This window comes from Gambusia affinis, linkage group LG13 (assembly GCF_019740435.1).
Source record: "Gambusia affinis linkage group LG13, SWU_Gaff_1.0, whole genome shotgun sequence".
In the NCBI taxonomy this organism is placed as follows: domain Eukaryota; kingdom Metazoa; phylum Chordata; class Actinopteri; order Cyprinodontiformes; family Poeciliidae; genus Gambusia; species Gambusia affinis.
The window spans coordinates 28020420-28046722 of record NC_057880.1 but is presented as its reverse complement, the minus strand read 5'-3'; the positions used below and the strand labels follow the sequence as shown (position 1 = coordinate 28046722).

Genomic DNA, 26303 nt, shown 5'->3' with positions numbered 1-26303 from the left:
TATCCCTCTGTCTGGACACAGGACCAATATAACCAGTTTAAAAGATAAAATGAACAGTTATGCCAGACATGAAAACTGGGATGCACTCCACGCCATGAGGTTCAGAATTTAGGTCTCCTGACGTCTGGAGGTGACAATATTACCAACCAGAAGGCTGAGGGAAACACAGATCCAGTTTGTAGCAAGAGGTACCCAGCTTTTATAAAATTCATCAGCACAGAAACTCCAAAGGACGCAAATATATATATATATATGTATATATATATAAACTTTGGGCTGTGGTTTAATAAGCATCTGAATTTGTGATTTGACTTTATTAATTTGATTCAAACAAGTTCAGAGAAAACTCGGCAGATATAAGGCCAGGGTTAGAAAAGAAGAAATAAAACCTTAAAATGAGGTCAAATATGAGGAACTGAAGAGCAGAAATGAAACATCAGCAGCAGGAGAAGCTGAGACTGTAAACATCAGCATTAGACATGGTGTTAAAACGGTTTAAAAACATTTAGAGATAAAGGAAAAACTGATATTTACGTCAAATCATAACAATCGTTAGGAGAAAGAATCCTGCTTGTGGCGTCACAGCGTAAAGCCTCGCGATATCTCGCGAGTTTTGAACGCAAACTTTCAGCTGTAACTCCCTCAGCCAATCAGATGGAGGCTGCGCAGCGGCTTGACCAATGAGAGTCGGCTCTCTAACGTGCGCCGCCTCTGTGCCGCAGCGTCTCATTGACTTTAGCTGGAGGCGTGCCGCCCCTGCGCCGCGGCAGCGTCGGCTCCGCCACTATGCGGCCGCTTCTCGGCTGAGATGTGACAGAGGTGCGGCAGGAACCACCGACTCCGAACAGAACCCGGAACCGAACCAACAGGACAGAACCGGTCCGGCTCGAATCGTAAGTGGGAACTGGGTCCGGAAGCGGCGCGGCGGTTTGGCGCCAAAGAGCGCGGTAGGAAATGTGCGGGAGGAGCCGCGGTGCGGTGGGCCGCCGGGGTTCGGAACCGAGAACCAGCCGGAACCTGCGTGAGGCAAGGCTCCCCGCAGCTTCATCCGGCCGGAAGCTGCTTGAAGCTCGGTCTGGTACCGGCAGAGGTTCTGGCACCGCGCGGCGCGCTGACCCTGCTTCGGAAAACCCGCCACAGGCCCAAATATTTACGGCGCTGCTCCTCTTCCTCTCTGCCCTCTAAACTCTCATCCTGCCTTTTCTTCATCATGTCCATCCAGCCTCCTCCTCTTCCTCAGAGATGAACCTGCTGGTGTCCAGGTGAGGCCAGGAGACAGGAAGTGATGTCACACAGCAGATGAAGTTGTAGGGCTTCACTCAATCCATTGGCCCATTCCAGAAGAACCAACCAATCACATCTGGAGTACCAGGAGAGAATCCGCTGCACCGGGAAGAATCTGCAGGGATTCAAACCAGAAACCTTAATGCAGCAGCAGGGAGGTTAACTCTGGATAAACTCTGGATTAACTCTGGATAAACTCTGTTTTAAATATGGATTAACTCAGGTTTAACGCTGAATTGATTCAGGTTTAAATCTGAATTAAGTCAGGTTTGACCTTGGATTAACCCATGTTTAACTCTGGATTAACTCAGGTTTAACTCTGGATTAACTCAAGTTTAAGAATAAAAACAGATTAAAATGATGTAGAACAGCCTCTTCTGTCCCTTGGTGGACAAACGGAGAAAACTCCTCAGTTCTGATGTTTGGATCTTGAGCCGGTTCTGGGCCGGTTGAACCTGAGACAATAGAACCTGCTTTCTCCTGGACTCACCTGAACTACAGAGAAGCAGGTCAAGGTCAGGTCAGGTCATTGTCCTGACCTAGTCTGCTTCCACTCAGACGTGAAGTCAGGACGTCTCTGTCCTCTCCTCATTGGCTGATGGACTGTCACATGATTAGCCCTGAACCATCATCCTCCTCTCGATTGGCTGCACCAGCGCAGTCTTTTTTCCAGTGACCTTTGACCTACTCCTCCCATTGTCTGTCTTAATATTTGTTTAATGGTTTTTCTTATTTTCGCATTTTTAAAAATGTAATGTATATCTGCAGCAGAGTGAACAAAGGAGACAGATCAGCTTTAAGTTTTAATGAAGTTTTTCAAATTTTGTATTTGTAGTTTTTAGACATTTTTAAAACATATTTTTTATAATTTATGTTCTACACCCTGATCTTATTTTAAAGGGTATTTTTTGGCTAAAAAGGCAGGTTGTGGGAGAGGCATGAGGCACAGGTCAACGGGCCGAGACTCAGTCATGGGATTCAAACCCGTTTGGGCAGCGTGGCGGGCCGTGGCCTCCGCGCTCTAAACCCTGCGTCATACACCGATCTCATTTTTAACAAAATGTAATTATTTTTTTGTGTAATTTTCTTATCTAGTTATTTTTGTAGATTTAGTTTTACATTATTAAACTGATTTCTGATATCATGTTGAATATTTTTCTTTTGGTAAAATTTATTTGAAGGTTGTGTTCATATTTTATATTCTTTAGTAATTAAATGTTTTTTATTTTAACTGTAGCACATTTACTACATGAAACTGGTAGTGAGGTCATAAATGTTTAATTTGTTCATTTTGATGTAATTTTTTAATTGCTGAAGGCGGAAGAGTAGCCATAATATTTTTTCCACCTCTGTAATGTTTGTAACTTTACTGCTCTTATTTTGAAGGGCCGTCTTCCGGTCGTCTCGACCATTTAATCCTTCCTCTCGGAGCTCCGTGTCCCGGCGGCGGCTTCCTGTTATTGTCACGGCCCGCTCCGGTGGATTTCACTGATTAACGGCTGGATCTTGGTGAGTAACCGAATTCTGGCCCGGTTCTGGTACTTCTGCGATGAGCTCCGGGTTTTTATTCTGACAGTTCCCGCCGGGAAAGAGAGCAGCTGGTCCTGCTTCCTGACAGCCGCCCGGCCCCGGAACTTCTCTGACAAAAACGCCGGTTTTACTCCTGCGAGCGGGGCAGCCTACGGCAGCGGTTTTAGCTGCGGGTCGGGATGTTTCCAGAACCATGACGGTGTAGGGGTCGGTTCGGCTTCCGGACGGCATCCATAAAATGTTGTAGCGAGAGCCAAATTAAGCTTTACTGAGAGAAGTCAGGCGCCTGGCGCCCTCTGTCGGCCACCTGGGAAACAACAGGAAGCCAGGAACCTCTGGGAGGAGTTTAATAAAAATACTGAGTGACATAAACTGATCCGAGACCAGATCTATTTATCTAGATCTGATATCAGATCTGATCTGTTAATATAGAATTGATCTGGAACCTTGCCTTTATACTGAGGAAGAAAACTCGGTTTAATTGAAACATCCAAACAGATTCCAGGTCAGTACCAGTTATCAATCAATCCATTCAGGGCCAAATCATTATCCTAACTGGTTAAACTGGAAACCCAGCAGGTCCTTACAGCATTCACTCCTCCTGGCGATCAGGGGGCGACGATCCCTTTCATTGAATCATTAACTTTACAGCAATTCCTCATACAGAGCGTGCGTGTAGCGACAGTGGAGAGGAACAATTCACCTTTAACAGGAAGAAACCTCCAGCAGAACCAGAACCGGGCTCAGTACCATGGGACCCGACTGACTGAAAGACAGTGAAGAAACAGATGAACTGATGTTGGATTATTTCTGATGTTTATGAAAGTAGAAACAGCAGGAGAGGGAGAACGATTAGGTGATGGCAGCATCATGTCAGCCGCCTCCAGGAAGGAATCAGCCAATCAGAACACAGAGCAGGTGGAGCTGCCATGGAGAGAAGAGAACAGGAAACGAAAAGTTAAAATGATGGCAAACGGTGCAAACTGGAGAGTAGTAGAAGAAGAAAGAGAGGAGTGGCCAGTTTGTCCTGCAGCAGCCGGTAGCATCATGACTACAGGAGGAGGTCAGGATGACCCCGGCTAGCAGAATACACTGAGGTTCTGTTGGGTCACTGAGCTCTGATTGGACCTAGCTGTGGCTCTGTTGGTTCTGTCTGTGCTGGATGAAACCAGAACCGGGCCCCAGTTCAGCCCGTTTTGGCCGCTCGTCATCAGGAAGGGGCGTTCCTCTCCCTGATCTGACCCCGTGACCCCTGCTCTTCCTCCTCAGGTCGGCTCCTCTTCCTCGCCGTCTGCGGGATGGAGGACTCGGAGACGGAGCTGACGGTGTCGGAGTCGGACGCCCTGGGCGCGGACTTCATCACGGTGGAGCTGGACACGCAGCCCATCGAGTACGTGGTGAAGTGGGCCGAGGTCGGCTCCAAGTTCACCATCTCTTGCGTGAAGAAAGACTCGGACGAGGCGGAGGAGCTGACGGCGGAGCCGCTGAAGATCGAGGCGGACGAGGCCTTCTTCGCCCCCTACGAGGAGGTGTTCCCCTGCGAAGTGACGGAGCAGAGCGTGGAGATCAAGACGGACTCGGACGAGGAGGACGAGGACGCCGAGGAAACGCGGCTGCTGCTGGAGGCCGGCGGCGGTGCGCCGGACGGCGAGGCGGACCCGGACGGGGACTACTACGAGCCGGAGGGCCGGCAGTACCGCTGCAGCTACTGCGGGAAGCGCTACAGCCACGCCTCCAGCCTGTACCGGCACCAGCAGACCCACACGGGCCGGACCGGGCCGCCGCCGGCCGCCAAGAGAACCCTGGAGCCGTCGCACCCCGATGCCCGCTACGCCTGCCCGCACTGCGGCATGAGCTTCAAGGGCAGCAGGTGAGCCGGGCGAAAGGTTCTGCTGGGGCGGGAAGCGGGCCAGGTCCGGTAACTGGGCGACACCCGTTCCCTTAGCTCTGAACCGGTTCTGACCTGTTCCTTTAGTTCTGACCCGTTGCTTTAACCCTGATTTGGTTCTGACCCATTCCTTTTCTCTGACCCGGTTCTGACCCGTTCCTTTAGTTCTGACCTGTTCCTTTTCTCCGACCCGGTTCTGACCCGTTCCTTTAACCCTGATCTGGTTCTGACCCATTCCCTTAGCTCTTACCCAGTTCTGACCCATTCCTTTTCTCTGACCCGGTTCTGACCCGTTCCTTTAGTTCTGACCTGTTCCTTTTCTCTGACCCGGTTCTGACCCGTTCCTTTAGTTCTGACCCGTTGCTTTAACCCTGATCTGGTTCTGACCCGTTCCCTTAGCTCTTACCCGGTTCTGACCCATTCCTTTTCTCTGACCCGGTTCTGACCCGTTCCTTTAACCCTGATCTGGTTCTGACCCATTCCCTTAGCTCTGACCCGGTTCTGACCCATTCCCTTAGCTCTGACCCGGTTCTGACCCGTTCCCTTAGCTCTTACCCGGTTCTGGCCCGTTCCTTTTCTCTGACCCGGTTCTGACCCGCTCTGTCTCCCAGGATGCTGGGCAGCCACCTGCGGCTGCATGGGAAGCGGCGCATCCACCCCTGCAACATCTGTGGGAAGGAGTTCAACCACAGCTCCAGCCTGTCGCGCCACCGCCTCGTCCACAAGAAGGGGAAGGGCGTGGCCAGGGAGGCGGAGCCGGCCGCCGCCCTGCGCCACAAGGCCGCCGCCAGGAACAAGAAGCCCCGAAAGGCAGGCGGCGGCGCGGCGCCGGGTCCGGCGGTGGCGGACAGGTTCTACGCCTGCCCGCAGTGCGACTTGAGCTTCCGGACGTCCACCCAGCTGTCCAAGCACCAGGTGAGCCACGTGAAGGAGCTGCTGGACAGCTACACGCCCGGCAAAGAAAACCTGGGCGAGAGCTCGTCTGACCTCAAGATCCGCCTCAAGCTCTGCTCCCGCGACAAACCCAACTTCTACACCCTGTGCAAGAAGAACCGCCGCCGCCGTGGGGGGCGGCCCCCCCGAAGGGCTGACGACGACCCGGAGACCGGCGCCGGGGAGTTGGGCGGCCACCGCCACGCCTGCGACCTCTGCGGGAAGAGCTTCAGCCACGCCTCCAGGTTGGCGCGGCATCAGCAGACTCACGGCGCCGGCCCGGGAAAGGCCAAGCCGGGCCTGGTCGCCTCCAAGTCCAAGACCTACGTGTGTGCGGCGTGCAACAAGACCTTCATGCACTCCTCCAGCTTCTCCCGCCACAAGAAGGCGCATCTGCAGGCCGCCCACCTGCAGGCCGCCGCCCTGAGCCGCAGTCCCCCCATGGTGGACGAGACCGCCCCGCTGGAGTCCGACTCCGAGTGAGGGTCGCTCCGACCCGCGCCCGTTCTGGGTTGGTTCTGGACCGGCGCCGACCGGTTCCGGAGCGGTTCTGGGACCAGTTGTGGTCAGAGTGAGAAATGTTCTGGACCCGTTGGGATTCTAGTTCTCCAGGTTTCAGGAACTGGAACTGGTTCTGTGTAGATAGCAGCAGGACGGCCATATATGGTCAGAAGGGACCGTTAGCTTCCTGCTCCGCTGAACCGACTTACAGGCAATACACCTGTTCTGGTCCCACCCTTTGCCCTGCCCCCTCCTCAAACAGTCCCAGAGTCTTATGGGAAATGGAGTCAAAGCCAGCAGACTCTTCAATAAACTGACTGCTGATTGGACGGTTCAAATGAAACCTGTGAAATTGGTCATTGATCAGTGATCGGCTCCTACGGATAATCTGTCACCAACATAGAAGCATTTCCTGTGGATGCCCCGCCCCCTTCACTCTGTGTTCCTGCTTGACACTTTGAGTTTTATTGTGTGAATTGGAGTTAATTTAATGGTGATTTATTTATAAATGTGTGGGTCCCCCCACCCCCTCCATTAGAAGATAAGCAGCACTTGATGCCCCGCCCCCTAATACCCATCCCCTTAAAGCGCCCCCCCCCGCCGTATTGGTTTGTTTGGGTTTGGTTATGCAGATAGAAAGAACAACGTTCCTTATTGTACTAGAATAAACCTGTTCACCTGTTCTGTCGTCATTTTCTAATAAATATTAAAACATCTTCCTGTCTGCTTCCACTTCCTGTTGCATCAAGTAGGCTCTTAATTTGAAGGGTCACATTCTCAGCCAGGGGTTCTGATGGATCATAACCAGAACCGCATCAAGATGAAGCTGCAGGTGCTGTGCTGGCTCTGGTGATCACGGGACCCAACAATACCTTTCAAAATTATGTACAATTTTAGGTTGTCATGGAAACCAGTTGGACTTCTGGTTCGCTGAATCTGTGGGGGGTATGAATACTTGTGGTCTCCAGGCGAACCTGCTCCTCCACTGGACGCAGCCTGCCGTTCCCCTCCAGTCCGGCAGGTGGCGGTAATCCTGCCCGCTAAGAGCCAGACTACAGCTCCCAGAGTGCACCGCGGCCGGCAGGCTGTAAACACGTCCATGAAGGAGGCGCAGCAGGATGATCGGTGAGTTCTGGTCCGGTTCTCGGTTAGGTTCGGATCGAAGATCGATCAGGTGATTCAGGGACACGTGACCTGATTGACCCGCAGTTCCTTCAGCTTAAAAGATCAGAACCGCGGTGGACTAGGTACCGACCAGAACCTGTCCACTAGCGCGAGTCATGGGTTCCGAACCAGTCAGAAGACCTGAGCGGATCCAGATTTAATTAAATTGGTAATAAATTTGAGAAAGGTCTGGACGTGAGTCCAGGTCCAATTCTACCATCCTGCACCCCTCAGTGAAGGGACCGGTACTGGGCCGGTACCGGGTCGCCACGTGCGGCGGGTTCTGGAGGACTGGACCTGGTCAGCCCAGTTCTGGTGGTTCTGATGCACAGAAAGTCAGTGACGTGTCGGACCCGAAACTGGACCTCTTGGTTCTGGACTGCTGGGACCAGAGACAACTGGACCCAAAAAATAGAATAAAAGTTAAATAAACTGGAATATGAATGAAGTTTCAGCGATTTAAAGCTTTTAATTCTGTGAATGTTGATGAGTTTCCTTACAGCTGATGAAAACACATTCTAGATTATAAACCAATAAATGAACATTCTAGATTATAAACCAATAAATAAACATTACTAATACCTTATGATGGTTCATATTTTCAACAGGTGTTTTTAATTTAAGTCTCACCTGAGCCAATATTGAAATGTCTTTCCTGTCGTAGTTCTTCCAGGTGAGTCAGGCGTCACAGGAGGCGGGGCTAACAGAGAACCAATCATTCATCAAATAAATTAAAGACACAAAGAAACATCAGAATGAACTGAAGCCATCTGGACCAGAAGCAGAACCAGGTTCTGATCCGGCTGAACGCCCTCACCTGGTTCTGGTCCTGCCTGAGACTGACTAGACCTTTATGAAACTGTCACAAGTAAAACCATGAAATCTGCTTGAGTGTGAAGTTAGAGCCTCACCTGTGTTGCAGTGTTTGTGCGGTTCAACCGCGGCCCCGGCGTTGCCGTGGAGCTGAGTGCGGCGGCCCGCGTGGCCGAGCTGAAGGAGATCGTGGCCAGCCAGCAGGGAGTTCCTGCGCAAGCGCTCCGGGTTCTGTTCGCCGGCAGGGAGCTGCAGAGCTCCGCCTCCCTGCAGGTGAGCTCCCACTCCGATGTGCAGGTAGCGCTCACCTGGTGTCCTCCTCACCTGGTGTCCTCCTGTCAGGGCTGTGACCTCCCAGAGCAGAGCACGGTCCACGTGGTGCTCCCTCCTCCAGGCTCCCTCCACCTGCCGCCTCCACAAGAACACCTGGCTGCCAGAGGAACAAGTCTGACCCGGCTGGACCTGAGCTCCTCCAGGCTGGCCGCCGCTGTGCAGACCGCCGTTCTGGATGGAGGAAGAGGAAGAGGAGACGAAGGAGGAGATGAAGATCAAAGGACAGAGCAACAGACTGCAGCTCCTAAAGGTCAGTAGCTCCTAAAGGTCAACACACTTGTCCAGGTGTGTGTTATGTCTCCAGGTATGTGTTCTCTGTCTCCAGGTGTGTGTAGTACCTTCTTCGTGTACTGTAAGCGCTGCTCATCTATCCAGTCAGGGAAACTCCGTGTTCGCTGTCGGCGCTGCAGACAGATGACACTGACGCTCTGCAGGGTGAGAACGGAGCTGCAGTACTTCCTGTTTGTGTTGTACTTCCTGTGTCTGCAGTACTTCCTGTTTGTGTTGTACTTCCTGTGTCTGCAGTACTTCCTGTTTGTGCTGTACTTCCTGTGTCTGCAGTACTTCCTGTTTGTGCTGTACTTCCTGTGTCTGCAGTACTTCCTGTTTGTGTTGTACTTCCTGTGTCTGCAGTACTTCCTGTTTGTGCTGTACTTCCTGTGTAGTAGTTCCAGTCCTGCTGCAGTTCCGCCAGCGGCCAGCAGGGGGTGCTGTTACCCTTCTTTGTGTCTGTCTCTCAGGATCCTTCCTGCTGGGATGATGTTCTCCTGCCTGGACGGATTCATGGCGTCTGTCAGTTTGAAGGTTGCCATGGCAATGAGGCGGTAAGAGGCGGGGCCTGAGAGTTTCAGACAGGAAGTGTTTGATCTCTTAATTTTGATTGGTCCTTGATGGCAGGAGTTCTACATGAAATGTGCGTCTCACCCCACATCAGAAGATGACGTCTCCGTGGCGCTGGACCTCGTCCTGTCCAACACCAGAAGGGTCCCCTGCATTGGCTGCACCGACATCAAGTAATGTCTTCACCTGTCTCTCCCTCCCTCCCTCTCTGCCCCCCTCCTCACCTCGTCTCCGTCTCCAGGAACGTGGTTCTGGTCTTCCAGTGTTCGGACCGTCATGTGATCTGCCTGGACTGCTTCCAGCGCTACTGCCAGACGCGGCTCAATGAGCGGCAGTTTGTTCACGATGCTGTGATTGGGTACTGGAGACGATCAGGTGACTCCACCACAGAAAGAGTCAGGGTCACCCCAGGAAGTGCTTCCTGTGTTCTAGGGTCACCCCAGGAAGTGCTTCCTGTGTTCTAGGGTCACCCCAGGAAGTGCTTCCTGTGTTCTAGGGTCACCCCAGGAAGTGCTTCCTGTGTTCTAGGGTCACCCCAGACTTGGTGACTCATTGAGATTCAGCTGAATAAATATGGAGGTTAAATAAAGTAACAGAGGAAGCAGAACTTGGATCAGAGGCGAAGACACTGGAAGCAGTGGGAGGTTGATGAGGGCCAGGTGTGGCCAGTCAGAGGGAGGCGGGGCAGCTGGAGTAGAGGAAGATGAGGAAGATGAGGGAATGAATACTGAGGGATCTTAGTTACCATGGAAAAGGACGAACCCTAACAACAGAACAGGAAGTGATGCAGAGACTTTGTCTGCTGAACCGTCCAGAAATTGAACCAGTTCAAATCAGTGTTTTAAAAATGAGATAATCAAACCTTCAGGTGTCTGTAGTTCACCTGAAACACCTTCAGACAGGTGAGGACAGGAACTGATGACCAGCAGAGATCAAGTCTCTGTTCAGCTGCATCACTTCCTGTCCAGGTGTTTCCAGGTGTACCATCTTCAGCTGGGGGTTCAGTTGTAGCAGGTTGCTGGTGCTAACCCCTGTGGTTCTCACTCAGTATGGCCGTTACCAGCAGTACGGCGCCGAAGAGTGTCTGCTGACCGCCGGCGGCGTGCTGTGCCCCTCGCCTGGCTGTGGGGCGGGGCTTCTCCCACCTGAGGGCAGCAGGAGGCTGGAGTGTGACCGGCGGCTGGGCTGCGGCTTCGTCTTCTGCAGGGACTGCAGGGAGGGCTTCCATGAGGGGCCCTGTGAGGGCCCTGCGGCCCTGCCCCCAGCAGATGCCTGCCAGGTGAGTCACGTGTTGATGATGATGATAATGATGATAGAGGTGATGAAGGCAGTCCCTCTCCTCAGGGCTTCGTGGTGGAGGACGAGGCGTCTCAGAGAGGAAGGTGGGACCAGGCGTCTCTGCAGCTCATCCAGGAGTCGACCCGGCGCTGCCCACGCTGCCTAGTACCCGTGGAGAGGAACGGTAAGCTCCACCCCATTGCCCGCCCATTTGTCCACCAGGTGAGCACTGAAGGCTGCCCGTGTCTCCCCCTGCAGGCGGCTGCATGCACATGCAGTGCACCCAATGCCGAGCAGAGTGGTGCTGGCTCTGCGGCGCCCCCTGGAACAGGGAGTGCATGGGGAACCACTGGTTTGGATAGATGCTACGGCCAGGCTCCGCCCACCGCCGGCGGGGGGGGCGTGGCTCCGTCCATCATCGGTTCAGACTGTGGAATTGTCCCTGAGTGTAAATAACAGAATAAAATGTGAGAACCGACTCCGTGTCTGAGACGAGTCAGGTGGACGTCCAACAGCGTTCCTCTCGGTTCGGGATATTTATGAAAAAATACCCAGAGAGGAAAATACAAGAGAAACAAAGTTGTTTCTCTTGTATTTTTCTTTACATGGAAGAAAATCTGATCATATGTGATCACATGAACAAAATACTTTATCACATGTGGAAAATGGGAACACCATGTGAATTACACTGGATTCTTTTGTAAGGGAAATTAATATTCATAAATTTTTATCTTAATGTCAGTTGACATATTTACCTATCAAGCTGCAGCATAGTGCAGCATTTATGATGTTAAATGTTACATGTTAAAATGAGGTGATCAATATTTAAAATAAAGAGCTGTTATTCAGAAAACCTAAAGATAAAACCCAGACAGGATCAGAGTTTATTCAACAGAGACAGAAAAATAGTGCAGAAAGTGATTTGTATTGTAGTTGGAAATTTATTTACAATATATAAATAATAAACTTCCATCAAATAACTGGTTCAATCTTACATTAAAGGATCCAGCATTAGTTAAACATGTTGCCTAAATATGTTGTAATTTTCCTATTAACTAAAATATTGTTGTTTGTATTACGGCAAAACTCATAATTAATTAAAAAATGTTCATCTTTTGTTATATTTTTCAACTATGGAGGTCGCCATTTTTGAGCCATTTATACCAGCACAACCAGAAGGCTCTAACAGCTGATCGTTACCTTAACTAGCTAAAATTAACGCAGTGCTGTAGCTGCGACAGGCAGAGCTGGACGCTCTTTGAGATGCTAACAGGAGCTATACTGCCTGGCTACAGACATCCCCAATCCGACCAGACCATGAAGGTCCGGTGTCAGTAGTAATAAAGTTCGGTGTGGCTGTTAGCACCATCCGGACACAGCGCTACAGACGCTGGGAAAAACGTGAAAAACAAGCAGCGCCAATGGAGCTAATGGAAATGCTAACGGAGCTATTAGTACTGGAAATGCTAATGGAGCTATTGCTAATGGAAATTGTAACGGAGCTATTACTAATGGAAATGCTAAAGGAGCTATTACTACTGGAAATGCTAACGGAGCTATTACTACTGGAAATGCTAACGGAGCTAGAACACCAGTACTGTGAAACCACTACCAACACCAAACAGAGTGTTGGTTCGGCAACAACCGGACTACATAAGTACTTACTGGATCACGCAGTCGCAGTCCGACCAGAGGTGAGTATCATTCATTGCTTCATTTATGAAGCTGAAGGCGGCAGCAGCTCCGGCCAACTGTGTCCTCTTCCTCTCTTTGCTCCTCATCTTCATCACCTCTTGTTATGTCAATGAGCTCCGGTTCAAATAAAAAAATATGGAATTAAATTTGCTTCACAATTATTCAATCAAAAAAATAAATATAAAATAAAAAATTATGTCAAACAAAAAAGTAGAATTGTTTATAAAACCTTTGGATTTGCACAAAAAAAAATCAAACAAAAAAAAGTATCTGATCCAAAAAAATTAAACTGGTCAAAACATTTTGAATTGTATTGAATTTTAAGAAGCTTTTTGTTTATTAAAATCACTGATTTGTGTTTGAAGAAGTGAAAAAGTTATTTACAGAACATATATTTTTATTTGCGCATGTCAGAGGTTTTTGGTTGAGATTAATTTTGTTATGCTCTTGCTTTGGTTGAATGGGCGACTGTCTTTCAACCGGAAGGTTGTAGGTTCGATTCCAGCTTCCTTCTGCCACATTTCGACGTGCCTCTGGGCAAAGTACTTAACCCCAAATTGCATATCAGTGTATAAATGTGCGAATGGGTTTGAATATGAATGACTCTAGTGTAAAGCGCTTTGAGTGGTCAAAACTATTGGAAAACTGCTATACAAGTTCAGTCCATTTACCATTTGAGCGCAACGAGTTTTGCTTGCCGTTCTTTGGCGTTAAATTTATTATTATTTTATTATTATTGGTTAGCGCTGACTAAGGCAAATAACGAATTATGTAAGACGTGTTCCTAGTGGTTAGCGCTGACTACAGCGGATGACTCCGGCTCCCTGCTATTTCAGAACTCTGTCCCGAACTGCAGGGCTTCGGTGACGGGACACAGAATGTGAATGGTAAGTTATCTTCACAAAATTACACCGTTTAGCAGCTACTAAAGTGTCCACCCTTTTTTCAAATAAGAAATCTTACACAATTTATGACGACAGTCATATTTTGTCTGCCGCAGTCCCCGGTAGCATATCGTGCTAGCTAATGTTAGCGCTAGCTAATGTTAGCACTAGCTAATGTTAGCACTAGGTAAAGTGCATAAAGTAGGCTTGGGTCATACTCCCTGTCTTTATGTTAAATTCGGTAACCAGCGCACCTTTTGTCGAGTTCCGTTAAGCGTTAAAAAGCAGGCAAGTGACCGACAGATTATTTATTTCCCAAGCACATATTCAGTGCTGTGGATGAGGGAGGCAATGTAACTCTTAAATATATATTTTCTTCCAGATGCAAAATGAAAAACCAAGCTCGTAGATCACAGGCCGAAGGAGGATATTCACATAGTTTCTATCTTTTTTTTTTTTTTTTTTTTTTTTACTGTTAATTGGTGTTTATGTGTCTTGCATTTAGTTTTATTTCGACTTATATGTAATATGCCTTTTGCTGTGTTATGTTATGAAATTAAATTCTCTATGGACCTTACCAAGCTCCGCCCACAACCGACACACGTGACCGCAAGTCTCACAAGCAAAGCCTCGTAGCGCATTGTTTCTATGTAAACATGACTCCATTAGTGCATCATTTCTACCGGATTTTAACAATATATCAGCTACTACAATGGACAGAGGAAATAACAAGTTCATGTCATCATCTGGGAGGAGGTTACTGGTTTTTCAGTCACAAGCTGGTTGCAAACCTGAGGCCAGCAGGTGTCAGTCGGTCAGTTATGGTAGATCTGAAATTTGGTTTGATGACCTCAATATGAGAAGCTACAGACTGATAAGAGGAACCAAAGAGCTCTGTTACGGTAAAGAAGCCATTTGTTTGTTAAAATTTTATGAAATCTATTTGTTTTATTTGATGTTTGTTATGAATGACGTATACTCACAAACAAACGAGGTAATTAGTCCAACGTTTAGAAACTACAGCGGCTGTAATGAGCCACAGCAAATGTAAACAAAGTTAAAATAACCCGAACAGGTGATCAACTCAAAACCACTCGTACCTTTTTACTCTCTCTCTCTCTCTTTCTCTTTGTGGTTTAAGCACACTTGTTACCGTATCAACCGCCTGCGCCCCGCAAGACGAGCAAAGATTACGTTAAAAACAAAACATTCAGTCCGTTACGATATCAAGTTTCCAGGCTTGATATTTATTTCTGGATTATTAATCGTTGCTTCCCTGAACACAGCGATGGTTGATTGACCAGCTGTACTTGGTGCTAGAGTGGCTAACACGAGTGACAGTTTAGTCCAAAGCCTTTTCTGCTAGGGTGACCAAACGTCCGTATTTCCCGGGACATGTCCGTATTTCACGTCCTGTCCCGGGCGTCCCGGGATATTTTTAGAAAGTGAGGAAATGTCCTGTTTTTTGCAGGATCCGGTCCAACGTGTCGCGGTTTCTAGTCACAGTACACGTTGCATATTGATCTGTTTAGCTAACGTAAGACTGTGTAGCAGACAGGCTTCAAGGTGTAGACGTTGTATCAGTGCTGCTTTATGCTGTACTTAGCTAACGGGAAGCTCGTGTTTGTGAGACTGCCACCCACGTGACCACGTAGAATGAGCATCAGCCAATGAAAAGCGGCCCCTCTGGTAAGGTCCATTCTGGTATAACCAGCAGAACAGAACGACTCTGGAAGCTGCTACAGGATCAGAACATGAGGATGGAGAGAGCAGCAGGTGTCCAGTCAGAGACGGCCAGGTAGGGAGAGAGGTGTTGCTTTTAAGGTCCAGGTGGATTAGGGTTAGGGTTAAGTATATTTCTGCAACTGCTAGTAGTTTAAATTGATTTCAGCTACATACTTTCAAAAGAATATTGAGATATTGTCAATTTATTTTCAATTAAAACTCTCAAAATGATTTTAGGGCTTATTGAGTTTTGATTATGTTGTGTGGCTAAATATGATCACTTGTTTTTTTCTTTTTATGTTTTTCGGGTTTGCGTCATAAAGCGTTTCTGAGCCACGATTGCGCTTTGATGTTCAACCAGGACAGAGAGGAACTATCTTTATCTCCTTCAAGCCCCTGAGGCCTTCCTGTTGTTAAATGACCTTTTCCTTGGATCCCAGCACCTGGATCTGCTGACCGGTACAGTGTCCATCAGTTCACAGTGAGCTGGATCATCACAGCGTTGACTAACTTTTTATTTACAGTAAATTAGGATCTGGAAACCGGAGGACCAGACATGCAGACTTTAATGGGTGCTCTGACGCTGCAGTCATCCTACGCCACTCTTCTCCTCCACAGTGACCAGTTTTCATCACCAGCAAAGGCAAACAAGTCTGACTGCTAAGAAGTATATTATATATTTACTGTTCATTTTGTTATCCTGTTTGTACTCACAATAAAATTTTATCTCTTGCAATATTCTGCCCAAGAGGAACATGTCTTACATCGTTCGTCATCCACTCGCACATTTATACACTGAAATGCAATTTGGGGTTAAGTGCTTTGCCCAGAGGCACATCGACATGTGGCAGAAGGAAGCTGGAATCGAACCTACAACCTTCCGACTGCAAGACAGTCGCCCAATCAACTGAAACGGGAGCATCAAAACAAACTGTCTCAACCAAAAACTTCTGACATGCACAAATAAAAGTTTATGTTCTGTAAATAACTTTTTCACTTCTTCAAACAAAAATCTGTGATTTTAATAAACAAAAAGCTTCTTATTTTTTTCCTTTAATATTACAATTCAAAAAGTTTTGACCAGTTTCATTTTTTTTCCAAATACAAACGTTTTGATTACAATTCTATTTTTTGGATTCAATAATTGTGAAACAAATTTAACTCTATAAAAAAGGTTTAATAATCTAATAAGTTAAGGAGCCAGGCAGTTGGACCATTACACGTCATTTACCCAGAATGCATTGCAGTGTGAAAAACATGGCGACATTCCTGTGAAAATATAAAAATTTATAAAAACTAAATAACCTACAGCATTATTACTGATAAATATTTCCCAAATAAAGAAGCTGCAGCAGGAGACAGCAGCATGGGTGATCATGACATCACAGTCCGCGCCCCGGCGTCCGTCCTCCACCCTCTGATAAGACCAAACCTTTGAGCCGTTGATAAGCAGCAGCCGACCCGTCGGACCTCGGCCCAGACGAGCGGAGGAACGACCAAGAGGACAGGAGGAAACTTGACTGCTTCACCAGGCGGAATGGACACAACTGGCAGAACTGGGGCCGCCCAGGTCCATCAGCAGGTTAGTCCACCTAGACTGGTTCTGGTCTGGTGCTGGTTCTCATCCCTGAGTGTGTGCAGGTCCGGCCGGGTCCAGAGGCATCCAGGTCCGAGTCTCTGTGGATGTTGTATTCTCGGCGGCGCCGGAAGCAGCAAAGCAGCGTGTTGACAGGTGGGCTCAGGTGAGTTGGGTTTGTCATGTCTGAGGATCAGCTGGTGGACGTGTCTGTCCTCATGTCCAGGTGTTCACCTGGAGGCCAGGTACACGGGTCTGGCAGAGGAAGACGAGACAGACACGACTACCAAACTCCAGAAACACCTGGACAAAAAACTGCTGGACCACTTCAGACATCTGGCAGCCAGCAACCAGGACACCGACCAGGTGAGACCGACCGGGTGAGACTGACCAGGTGAGACCGACCGGGTGAGACCGACCGGGTGAGACTGACCGGGTGAGAGCGACCAGGTGAGACGGACCGGGTGAGACTGACCGGGTGAGAGCGACCGGGTGAGACGGACCGGGTGAGACTGACCGGGTGAGACTGACCGGGTGAGAGCGACCGGGTGAGAGCGACCGGGTGAGAGCGACCGGGTGAGAGCGACCGGGTGAGAGCGACCGGGTGAGACCGACCGGGTGAGACCGACCGGGTGAGACCGACCGGGTGAGACCGACCGGGTGAGAGCGATCGGGTGAGAGCGACCGGGTGAGACCGACCGGGTGAGAGCGACCGGGTGAGACCGACCGGGTGAGACTGACCAGGTGAGACCGACCGGGTGAGAGCGACCGGGTGAGACCGACCGGGTGAGACCGACCGGGTGAGAGCGACCGGGTGAGACCGACCGGGTGAGAGCGACCGGGTGAGAGCGACCGGGTGAGACCGACCGGGTGAGACCGACCGGGTGAGAGCGACCGGGTGAGACCGACCGGGTGAGAGCGACCGGGTGAGACAGACCGGGTGAGAGCGAGCGGGTGAGACCGACCGGGTGAGACCGACCGGGTGAGACCGACCGGGTGATACTGACCGGGTGAGAGCGATCGGGTCAGAGCGACCGGGTGAGACCGACCGGGTGAGACCGACCGGGTGAGACCGACCGGGTGAGAGCGACCGGGTGAGACCGACCGGGTGAGACCGACCGGGTGAGAGCGACCGGGTGAGAGCGACCGGGTGAGACTGACCGGGTGAGACTGACCGGGTGAGAGCGACCGGGTGAGACTGACCGGGTGAGACCGACCGGGTGAGACTGACCGGGTGAGAGCGATCGGGTGAGACCGACCGGGTGAGACTGACCGGGTGAGAGCGATCGGGTGAGAGCGATCGGGTCAGAGCGACCGGGTGAGACCGACCGGGTGAGACCGACCGGGTGAGAGCGATCGGGTCAGAGCGACCGGGTAAGACCGACCGGGTGAGACACACCGGGTGAGACTGACCGGGTGAGACCGACCGGGTGAGACCGACCGGGTGAGAGCGATCGGGTCAGACCGACCGGGTCAGAGCGACCGGGTAAGACCGACCGGGTGAGACCGACCGGGTGAGAGCGATCGGGTGAGACCGACCGGTTGAGACTGACCGGGTGAGAGCGATCGGGTCAGAGCGACCGGGTGAGACTTACCGGGTGAGACTGACCGGGTGAGAGCGACCGGGTGAGAGCGACCGGGTGAGAGCGACCGGGTGAGACCGACCGGGTGAGACCGACCGGGTGAGACTGACCGGGTGAGACCGACCGGGTGAGACTGACCGGGTGAGACCGACCGGGTGAGACTGACCGGGTGAGAGCGACTGGGTGAGACTGACCGGGTCAGAGCGATCGGGTCAGAGCGACCGGGTGAGACCGACCGGGTGAGACTGACCGGGTGAGAGCGACCGGGTGAGACCGACCGGGTGAGACTGACCGGGTGAGACTGACCGGGTGAGACTGACCGGGTGAGACTGACCGGGTCAGAGCGACCGGGTGAGACCGACCGGGTGAGACCGACCGGGTGAGACCGACCGGGTGAGAGCGACCGGGTGAGACCGACCGGGTGAGACCGACCGGGTGAGACCGACCGGGTGAGAGCGACCGGGTGAGAGCGACCGGGTGAGACTGACCGGGTGAGAGCGATCGGGTCAGAGCGACCGGGTAAGACCGACCGGGTGAGACTGACCGGGTGAGACTGACCGGGTGAGACCGACCGGGTGAGACTGACCGGGTGAGACTGACCGGGTGAGACTGACCGGGTGAGAGCGATCGGGTCAGAGCGACCAGGTGAGACCGACCGGGTGAGAGCGACCGGGTGAGAGCGACCGGGTGAGACTGACCGGGTGAGACTGACCGGGTGAGAGCGACCGGGTGAGACCGACCGGGTGAGAGCGACCGGGTGAGAGCGACCGGGTGAGACCGACCGGGTGAGACCGACCGGGTGAGACCGACCGGGTGAGACCGACCGGGTGAGAGCGACCGGGTGAGACCGACCGGGTGAGACCGACCGGGTGAGACCGACCGGGTGAGACCGACCGGGTGAGACCGACCGGGTGAGAGCGATCGGGTCAGAGCGACCGGGTGAGACCGACCGGGTGAGACCGACCGGGTGAGACCGACCGGGTGAGAGCGACCGGGTGAGACCGACCGGGTGAGACCGACCGGGTGAGAGCGACCGGGTGAGAGCGACCGGGTGAGACTGACCGGGTGAGACTGACCGGGTGAGAGCGACCGGGTGAGACCGACCGGGTGAGACCGACCGGGTGAGACCGACCGGGTGAGACGGTGCGGTTGAGAGCGTCCGGGTGAGAGCGACCGGGTGAGACCGACCGGGTGAGACCGACCGGGTGAGAGCGACCGGGTCAGAGCGACCGGGTGAGACCGACCGGGTGAGACCGACCGGGTGAGACCGACCAGGTGAGACACACCGGGTGAGACCGACCGGGTGAGACCGACCGGGTGAGACCGACCGGGTGAGAGCGATCGGGTCAGAGCGACCGGGTCAGAGCGACCGGGTAAGACCGACCGGGTGAGACCGACCGGGTGAGAGCGATCGGGTGAGACCGACCGGGTGAGACTGACCGGGTGAGAGCGATCGGGTCAGAGCGACCGGGTGAGACTGACCGGGTGAGACTGACCGGGTGAGAGCGACCGGGTGAGAGCGACCAGGTGAGAGCGACCGGGTGAGACCGACCGGGTGAGAGCGATCGGGTGTTCAGGTTGTGTCTGTGTTCTCAGGTGGACCTCCAGTTTCTGGACGAGGTGATCTCAGACGGTGCCGACCCAAACTGCTCAGACAGATATGGACAGACCGTCCTTCATGAGGTCACACCTGGTGGATTGGTTTACCTGTCTGCGGTACTGAGTTGTGCAGCTAAACCCAGGTGTGTGTCCTCAGGTGTCCAGAGCGTGGAGCGTAGATGTGATGCGGTTCTTCTTGGACCGCGGATCGGACCCGCAGGGCTCGGATCAGTTCGGAGTCACGGCGCTGCATGTGGCCTCAGCCCTGGACTACGAGGACATGGTCCAGTTCCTGCTGGACCGGGAAGGTCGGTGTGTCCAGATAGAGGGGGGGTTCTGGTGCCGAAGGTCCGGTACCAGCTCTGTCTTTTCTTCTGTCAGCCGACCCGAGCGCCAGGACTCTTCTGGACCAGCAGACCCCTCTTCACTATGCCGCCAAGAACGACGCAGTCCGATCCATCAGGCTGCTGCTGCGGGCCGGCGCCGCCATCGGCTGCACCGACTACAAGCAGCGGACGCCGCTGCAGCTCGCAGCCAGCATGGGTGATCATTACATCACAGTATGACATCATAAATAGCTAACGACATCATGAGTGACATCATCAGTTCCTCTCCTTCCAGAGCGCAGTGAAGCAGCTCAGGTGCTGCTGGAGCTTGGAGCAAGCGCTGGGGTCAAGGACTCTGACGGTCAGCTGTGCATCTCTGCTCTGATTGGTCGGATGAGTCATGTGGTAACTAAGCCCTGCCCCCTGACAGAGCACTGATTGGTCTGGGGTTGCTGAGGTAACTTGTGTTGTGTTCAGGCTCAGGAGGCGCTCCGTCAGTTCCACGTGACGGACAGAGTGACCAGACAGGAGTATTTCTACCTGAACCTGCTGGAACCAGAGGCTGGCACACCTGGGGACCCATCAGGTAGCAGAGCCTCCTCTCCGTTGGGTGGGACTCAGACCACCGGACTAAAGACTGTCTCTGTTGCAGGTGCAGGAATCAGTGAACCAACCACCCCAGTAAGTAGACCGGACTCTGAGATTAGAGATTACAGATAACCTGGGATTCCATCCAAAGGGACAATGGTGGCAACTTTGGTAGGAGTTCGTCCCTTAGTTTGCAGGTTCGATTCCCTCTTTATCATTGTGTCCTTGGGCAAGACACTTCACCCTCCTGGCCAGCTGGTGGTGATAGAGGGCCCAGCAGGGTGCGTGGCGGCCAGCACCATCAGAGGCTGAATGATTGGATGTAGAGAGAAGCTTTGGAGTCTTCTGGACTTGATAAAGCGCTGCACAGGTGCAATCACAAGGAAGCGGAGAAGGCCACTAGGGAGAGGAAGGTTCTGGATGGTTCTGGGTTTAGATCTGGTTCTAGGTCTCTATAACATCTGATGTCGTCATCAGCTGCAAGTTGTGGTTCTGGAGGGGAAACTGGACCTCATCATGAATCCCGTCTTTCTCAAGCTCATTGAGATCAAATGGAAACTGTATGGCAGGTGAGCTCTGTCCAATAGACTGACTGGTTTGCCTGGATCGCTGCGCTCTCATTGGCTGGTGGGTGTGACATCACGACTCTGCTTGTGGCAGGTTGGGGGCGTGGATTCTCCTTGTCCTCAACTTTCTGCTCAATGTCTGTTGGACGACTGTGGCCATTTCTATGTCTGCCTGCCAAGACTCACCTTATCGCTACACCTTTCCGCAGGTGAGCTGTCTGTGCCTCCCACCTGTCTGAGTCTCACCTGTGTGGCGTTAAACGATCTCACCTGTCTGTCCAGGACTGGTGGCGTGTTCTGCTGGTGGTGCTGGCGCTCCTGCTGACCCTGGAGGAGGTGTTCAGGGAGATCCAGGACATTGTGTTGTCGAGGAGGAAGCTCCACCTGCGACGGAGGTGGGTGGAGCAGCGTTTCCAGGACGACCTGCGCTGCTCACATCCCATGTGGCCTCAGGTAGGAGACGAGATGTCACTCTGACTCCGCAGGTTGATCACAGGAAGAAACTGTTCTAAGTGGAGCGGCCCTGGCTCCGTGGCGTCTGTGTTTCAGGAGAGACAGTATCTTCTGAATCAGACCAGCAGGATCTGCAGGATGAAGGGCAACTACAGCCGGGACTGCTGGTACCAACACACACACGCACACACAGACACACACACAGCTGGTTTCTCTCAGTAGGATTGAGTCAGGTGTTCCTACCTGCTCCCAGGAATGTCTTTGATTGGCTGGTCTACTCTCTGCTGACGGCTTCCTTCTGCGCTCACTTGGCCGACGTGTTGCAGCCGTCCGTCTTCCTGTACACGCTCAGTCTGCGCCTCTTCTCCATGTCCATCATCTTCCTCTGGCTGCGACTCATGAAGCATGTCCGAGCCTTCAGGTACAAAGCTCTATCTGGAAGCCCGGCTTCAGATTCATTCTGTCTTTATGTTGAAGTCTTCTAACAAGCCACCAGCTTCTGCAGCTCCTGTTGGAGCTATGGTGGATGGAGGCACAAGCTAGGGCAGTTAGCCACCACCCTCTGAACAAGTTAGCCACTGGTGTCCTGAACATCCAGATGAGTGGACCCTTCCACGGTTTCTGAGGAGCTTGCTGAGGATGTTTTAGAGCCATGTGAATCAGGTAGACCGGTGTCTACCACATGGAGGACACCAAGCTGTCCCAGAACAGCGTCCAAATTGGTTCTGCTTGGTCCAGACTGTCAGATGAAGCATGTTTAAATTGTAGCACAACTGATCTACAGGTTGATGGGGCCCTTCATCGTCATGCTGGGGAACATTGTCGGGGATGTGATGTGCTTCCTGTTCCTGTATGCTGAGATCTTCATCCCCTACGCCTGCAGCTTCTGGATCATATTCGGAGGTCAGAGCATCAGCGGGTCTGTCTTTGTGAAGGTTCTGAGTTCAGCTCTGCTCTGACAGAAACTGTGTTGTGTTCTCAGGAACGTCCTCCGTTCCCAGCATGCAGTCTGTTTCAGGTCTACTCTACAGCCTTTACCGGATCACTCTGGTGGACGAGTACGAGTATGCTGCCATGGTAACTGTGGACAACATCATGGCTCCTCTACTGTGTGGAACATTCCTGGCAGCGTCCTCCATCTTGTGTATCAACCTCCTGATTGCACTACTAACTGACACCTTCCAGAGGTCAGAGGTCATACCTGGACTGGTCTCAATCTACGGCCTGTAACCTAAATGACCTGAAAAGACATTTAAACCAACACCATAAAAGCTATTAATTAATCGATTGATTCATTCATTGCCTGATCGGTGGTTTCAGGGTGCATGATAATTCCCAGGCTAACGCCGTGATGCAGCAGGCCGCTGTCATCCTGCAGGTGGAAGACTCCATGCCCCGCCTCCATCATTTCTATGACAACCAGTACATCTCCAAGCACTGCTCTCCACTGGGCGAGGCCTGCGATAACATCTCAGTGAGCTCCTGTTACCACCATGAGTTTGCACATGTCACAGGACAGGTTATGGTGGGTATCTGTACATTTCCTACTTCATGTCCCTCCTTCCCGGGGCATGATGGGATGGCTTGTCCTGCAGGAGACTCTGGACCAGTTCCTGGTCCTTCAGAGGGACGTGGAGGCAGCCAGCAGTTCAAGGTGAGAACACCAGGACACACAGAACAGGTCCGTGCTAAACTAAGCAGCTAGTCTGACCTCCAGTCTCTGGCAGATTCCCAACAGAACAACACCAGCAAAACCAACAGCTTCATGAGCTTCAAGACCTCCCCATCCAAGAGTCTCAAATGCCTCAGAAACAGAAGCTTCAGGGACCAAAAAAGCATCGCAACCAGGGCCAGGAGAGCCTAGAAAGACAGAACCAGCAGGTTCAAGATCCCAAGAACCTGCAACAGGAGCTCCAGGCCGTTCAGGCAGAGCTGAAGGAGCTTCGATCTTTGGTCCAGCAGCTGGTCCAGATCAGGAATGACTAATTTGATACCAGCTTGAACCTGGTATCTAGTCTATGACCTGATGAGCCACGAAGGTCCATGTGGACTTATTGACTCAAATGTTCTTGATTTCAAATGACCAATATAGACTGAATGAAGACAATGCCACATGATGAATTTTGAAGTTTGACTTATGAGGTAATACTTAAGTTAAAGAATTACCTTATTCAGTCCCCTATTAGCGACTGAATAGGGGAATCATTTATTGACGCGCCAGCTGATCAAAACTTAAATCCAAGCTGCAGTTAAGATGATTTTATTTTCCTCAATATCATCAAAAATCCAAGGCAGAACATCAGTGGATAGCAGACATTCATGTCCAAAAGCAGCATTAAATAAAATACAACTGACTTCCTGTTGGAAGTGGGCGGGGATAAGATGATGTCATCAATTGAACATGACATTGCGATCAGGACTGCTCTGTAGGAAGACACAGGAAGTCTGATGCAGCTGTGATGTAGCATTTGGAATTTATTGATCCTTGATGTTTCGTGGCAAATAGTCAAAGTTTGACACATAGCCACGCCCACATGCTTTGATGTACGAGAATTCCTTTGACAACTTTCAACCTTTGATGTCTCAAGTGTGTGCTGAGTGATTTTGAAGTCTGTATCTGAAACACTGTAGAAGAAGTTCGATCAGATGTGACGTCTATAATAAAGAAAATAACAGGTTTTATCCAAAATGGCCGACTTCCTGTTGGGTTGAGATCATGGCTCCAAGAGACTTTTTTGTACGTCCTGACAAGATACACATGTGTACCAAGTTTCATAATTCTAGGTTAAAGCATGGCTTGGGGCTGATCATTTCAAATATTCTAGGGGGCGCTATAGAGAAATTAGGCCACACCCACCAAATTTCATTATGGATTCCTGCCTGGGAGTAGTTAAAGATCCATTCTAGTAAGTTTGGAGCAGCTCGGCCCAAAACTGTGGAATTCAGAGCCAAACGTATGACAACGGCGTTAGAGGTCACTTTGCCACGCCGCCACGCCCACCTGCTCCATCGAAGCCGGTCGGGGCTGGAATCCACAACAAACCAACATGTCTTCTATCTGTGGACATAGTTTCATGTTGATTAGTTCAAAGGGGTAACATAGCGACCGTTCAGAATAAAACATGACACTTCCTGTTCTCAGGGGGCGTGGCCTTAGTGATGTCATCATTTGACCACAGGGTATTTTAGGTCAACCCATGATGATCAATCACTGAATTTTTGGTTCCTGAGAGTTTTAGTGTAGGAGTTATAACTTTCATGGCGAGTAGGTGAACTTTACCTGCTAACCCCCCTTCCGCATACTGAAAAACTCACCGTTTTGACAACTTTGAATCGGCCATGCCTTATGATCAGACTGACCGAGTTTGAAGCCGATCAATTGAAATCCCTAGGAGGAGTTTGATCAAATACGAAGGCTGTAAACGGCAAAAATGGGGTCAAAATCGGACCTTCAATCCAAAATGGCCGACTTCTTGTGATACTTCTGTAACCTCAATAATTGTAATCGCGTACTTCGATCGGGTCTGCGTTGTGTTAATAATGAGCCAGGAGACAGGATGAGATGGAATGCTGTTTATCCCTCTGTGTGGAACAGAATAGAAACTGATCAGGGATCAGGATAATCACCGCGGGTACAGCACCTCGCGCCCATTTCTCATAAACTGGCCAACGGCCGTATTTAATACATTAATATTAAAAGAAATAAAACAATATGTACCTGTGTGGAACAGAATAGAAACTGATCAGGGATCAGGATAATCACCGCGGGTACAGCACCTTACAAAGAATAGCATTTTGTTAGCATCAAGCTAACATAACATTTCACTAGAGCGTTAAGTCAGTGAACCTACCTCGCGCCCATTTCTCATAAACTGGCAACGAGCTGTCTGTGTCCACTACATTTAACGCTACCAACCACCAGAAGGGGTGCTGTTTATTATTACACATGAACCTAAACTTGGGAGTAATGACAAGTGGAATTCTCTACTACAACATTAACTATGTTACACTCCCTCCTGCCGAATTCCACTTGCCCCATTACAACAAGCAAAACAAAACAACAATTGAAAAAGCAAGATAAAGAAAGAAGAAGAAAAGAAAAAAAGTATAGTAACATCACAGGTACAAATGCACAAAATGGAGTAAGACCACTATTCAAATGCACAGGAAACCAATGCACAGCTACCGTTTCCAAAGTCGCTTGTGAGGTACAATCACATTAAATTCACAGTTACAAATACCCAGTCACTTAGACTATCCCATGAGGATCAGTATGAGAAAAGGTTGGCCAGACCCCACCTACATACATCGGGGGGAAAAAAATATGCCCATTTACATATTTTGTTAACATGTAACTGCAAACTCACCTCTCAAATAGCAAAACAAACATGAAATATCAAAATTGTTACAAAACCTCACGGTCAAAATAGAAACAAATAAAACTGTAGTTTTATAATTAAGAACTGATCAAACCAATGCCGTTCTATGGTGCATCATTTCAATAAGTCTAGTCACTGGTCTTAACAGTCGCCCAGCTCTAGATCTAGGGGCAGTCGCACCATCAACTACTGTCACTGTAGCAGTACTAGTAGCAGGTACATCATTGAAAGTGACAGTAACAGGAGCCGTAAAGGCCTCTGGGCAAGCCATTAGGACTGCTGAGCAACCAGAGTCTGCTGAACTGCTGTCCATCAAAGCAGCTCCATCAGGGGGTTGCAATTGATCAGGGACTGGGTGGGCTAGA

The 26303-nt window shown here is 50.8% G+C and overlaps 3 protein-coding genes across 7 annotated transcripts; all 3 read left to right on the top strand.

Annotated features, from left to right (window-relative positions):
• Positions 1-645: 645 nt before the first annotated feature.
• LOC122842961 (zinc finger protein 629) lies at positions 646-6852 on the top strand. 2 transcript variants are annotated; one of them, XM_044137301.1, is made up of 4 exons: positions 646-893; positions 2671-2793; positions 4084-4684; positions 5314-6852. In XM_044137301.1, the coding sequence occupies exons 3-4, from the start codon at positions 4113-4115 to the stop codon at positions 6116-6118; spliced, it is 1377 nt and encodes a 458-aa protein (XP_043993236.1). In that variant the 5' UTR covers positions 646-893; positions 2671-2793; positions 4084-4112; the 3' UTR covers positions 6119-6852. The 2 variants fall into 2 exon arrangements, with proteins under 2 accessions (XP_043993236.1, XP_043993237.1); XM_044137302.1 differs by lacking the exon at positions 646-893 and adding an exon at positions 946-1262.
• A 128-nt stretch (positions 6853-6980) lies between these two features.
• prkn (parkin RBR E3 ubiquitin protein ligase) lies at positions 6981-12161 on the top strand. The gene is made up of 11 exons (XM_044136912.1): positions 6981-7261; positions 7965-7973; positions 8223-8386; positions 8456-8696; positions 8772-8881; positions 9187-9270; positions 9344-9459; positions 9528-9661; positions 10216-10565; positions 10631-10748; positions 10823-12161. Exons 1-11 carry the CDS (start codon positions 7255-7257, stop codon positions 10924-10926), a joined length of 1437 nt encoding a protein of 478 aa, XP_043992847.1. The 5' UTR covers positions 6981-7254; the 3' UTR covers positions 10927-12161.
• Positions 12162-13049: 888 nt separating this feature from the next.
• On the top strand, positions 13050-24241 carry si:ch73-193i2.2 (transient receptor potential channel pyrexia). 4 transcript variants are annotated; one of them, XM_044137299.1, is made up of 23 exons: positions 13050-13146; positions 14858-14941; positions 15192-15327; positions 15393-15535; positions 16212-16450; positions 16510-16600; positions 16671-16810; positions 19624-19710; positions 19784-19934; positions 20008-20169; positions 20248-20357; positions 20430-20538; positions 20605-20633; positions 21018-21109; positions 21201-21315; positions 21389-21559; positions 21656-21726; positions 21813-21980; positions 22344-22462; positions 22542-22746; positions 22880-23084; positions 23155-23213; positions 23287-24241. In XM_044137299.1, the coding sequence occupies exons 5-23, from the start codon at positions 16406-16408 to the stop codon at positions 23543-23545; spliced, it is 2388 nt and encodes a 795-aa protein (XP_043993234.1). In that variant the 5' UTR covers positions 13050-13146; positions 14858-14941; positions 15192-15327; positions 15393-15535; positions 16212-16405; the 3' UTR covers positions 23546-24241. The 4 variants fall into 4 exon arrangements, with proteins under 4 accessions (XP_043993234.1, XP_043993233.1, XP_043993232.1 ...); XM_044137298.1 differs by having other exon boundaries at positions 15620-16450; XM_044137297.1 differs by having other exon boundaries at positions 14861-14941; positions 15393-16450.
• Positions 24242-26303: the final 2062 nt, after the last annotated feature.

What these genes read in the sequence shown, in the direction of transcription:
- prkn (XM_044136912.1), top strand. An exon ending in ACAGACTGCAGCTCCTAAAG is followed by an intron (nt 8,697 to 8,771) that starts GTCAGTAGCTCC and finishes CTCTGTCTCCAG; the next exon opens with GTGTGTGTAGTACCTTCTTC. An exon ending in TGACACTGACGCTCTGCAGG is followed by an intron (nt 8,882 to 9,186) that starts GTGAGAACGGAG and finishes TCTGTCTCTCAG; the next exon opens with GATCCTTCCTGCTGGGATGA.
- LOC122842961 (XM_044137301.1), top strand. Translation starts at nt 4,113, where the DNA reads ATGGAGGACTCGGAGACGGAGCTGACGGTGTCGGAGTCGGACGCCCTG. An exon ending in ATGAGCTTCAAGGGCAGCAG is followed by an intron (nt 4,685 to 5,313) that starts GTGAGCCGGGCG and finishes TCTGTCTCCCAG; the next exon opens with GATGCTGGGCAGCCACCTGC.
- si:ch73-193i2.2 (XM_044137297.1), top strand. Translation starts at nt 16,406, where the DNA reads ATGGACACAACTGGCAGAACTGGGGCCGCCCAGGTCCATCAGCAG. An exon ending in CTTCTGGATCATATTCGGAG is followed by an intron (nt 22,463 to 22,541) that starts GTCAGAGCATCA and finishes TTGTGTTCTCAG; the next exon opens with GAACGTCCTCCGTTCCCAGC. An exon ending in CTAACTGACACCTTCCAGAG is followed by an intron (nt 22,747 to 22,879) that starts GTCAGAGGTCAT and finishes CGGTGGTTTCAG; the next exon opens with GGTGCATGATAATTCCCAGG.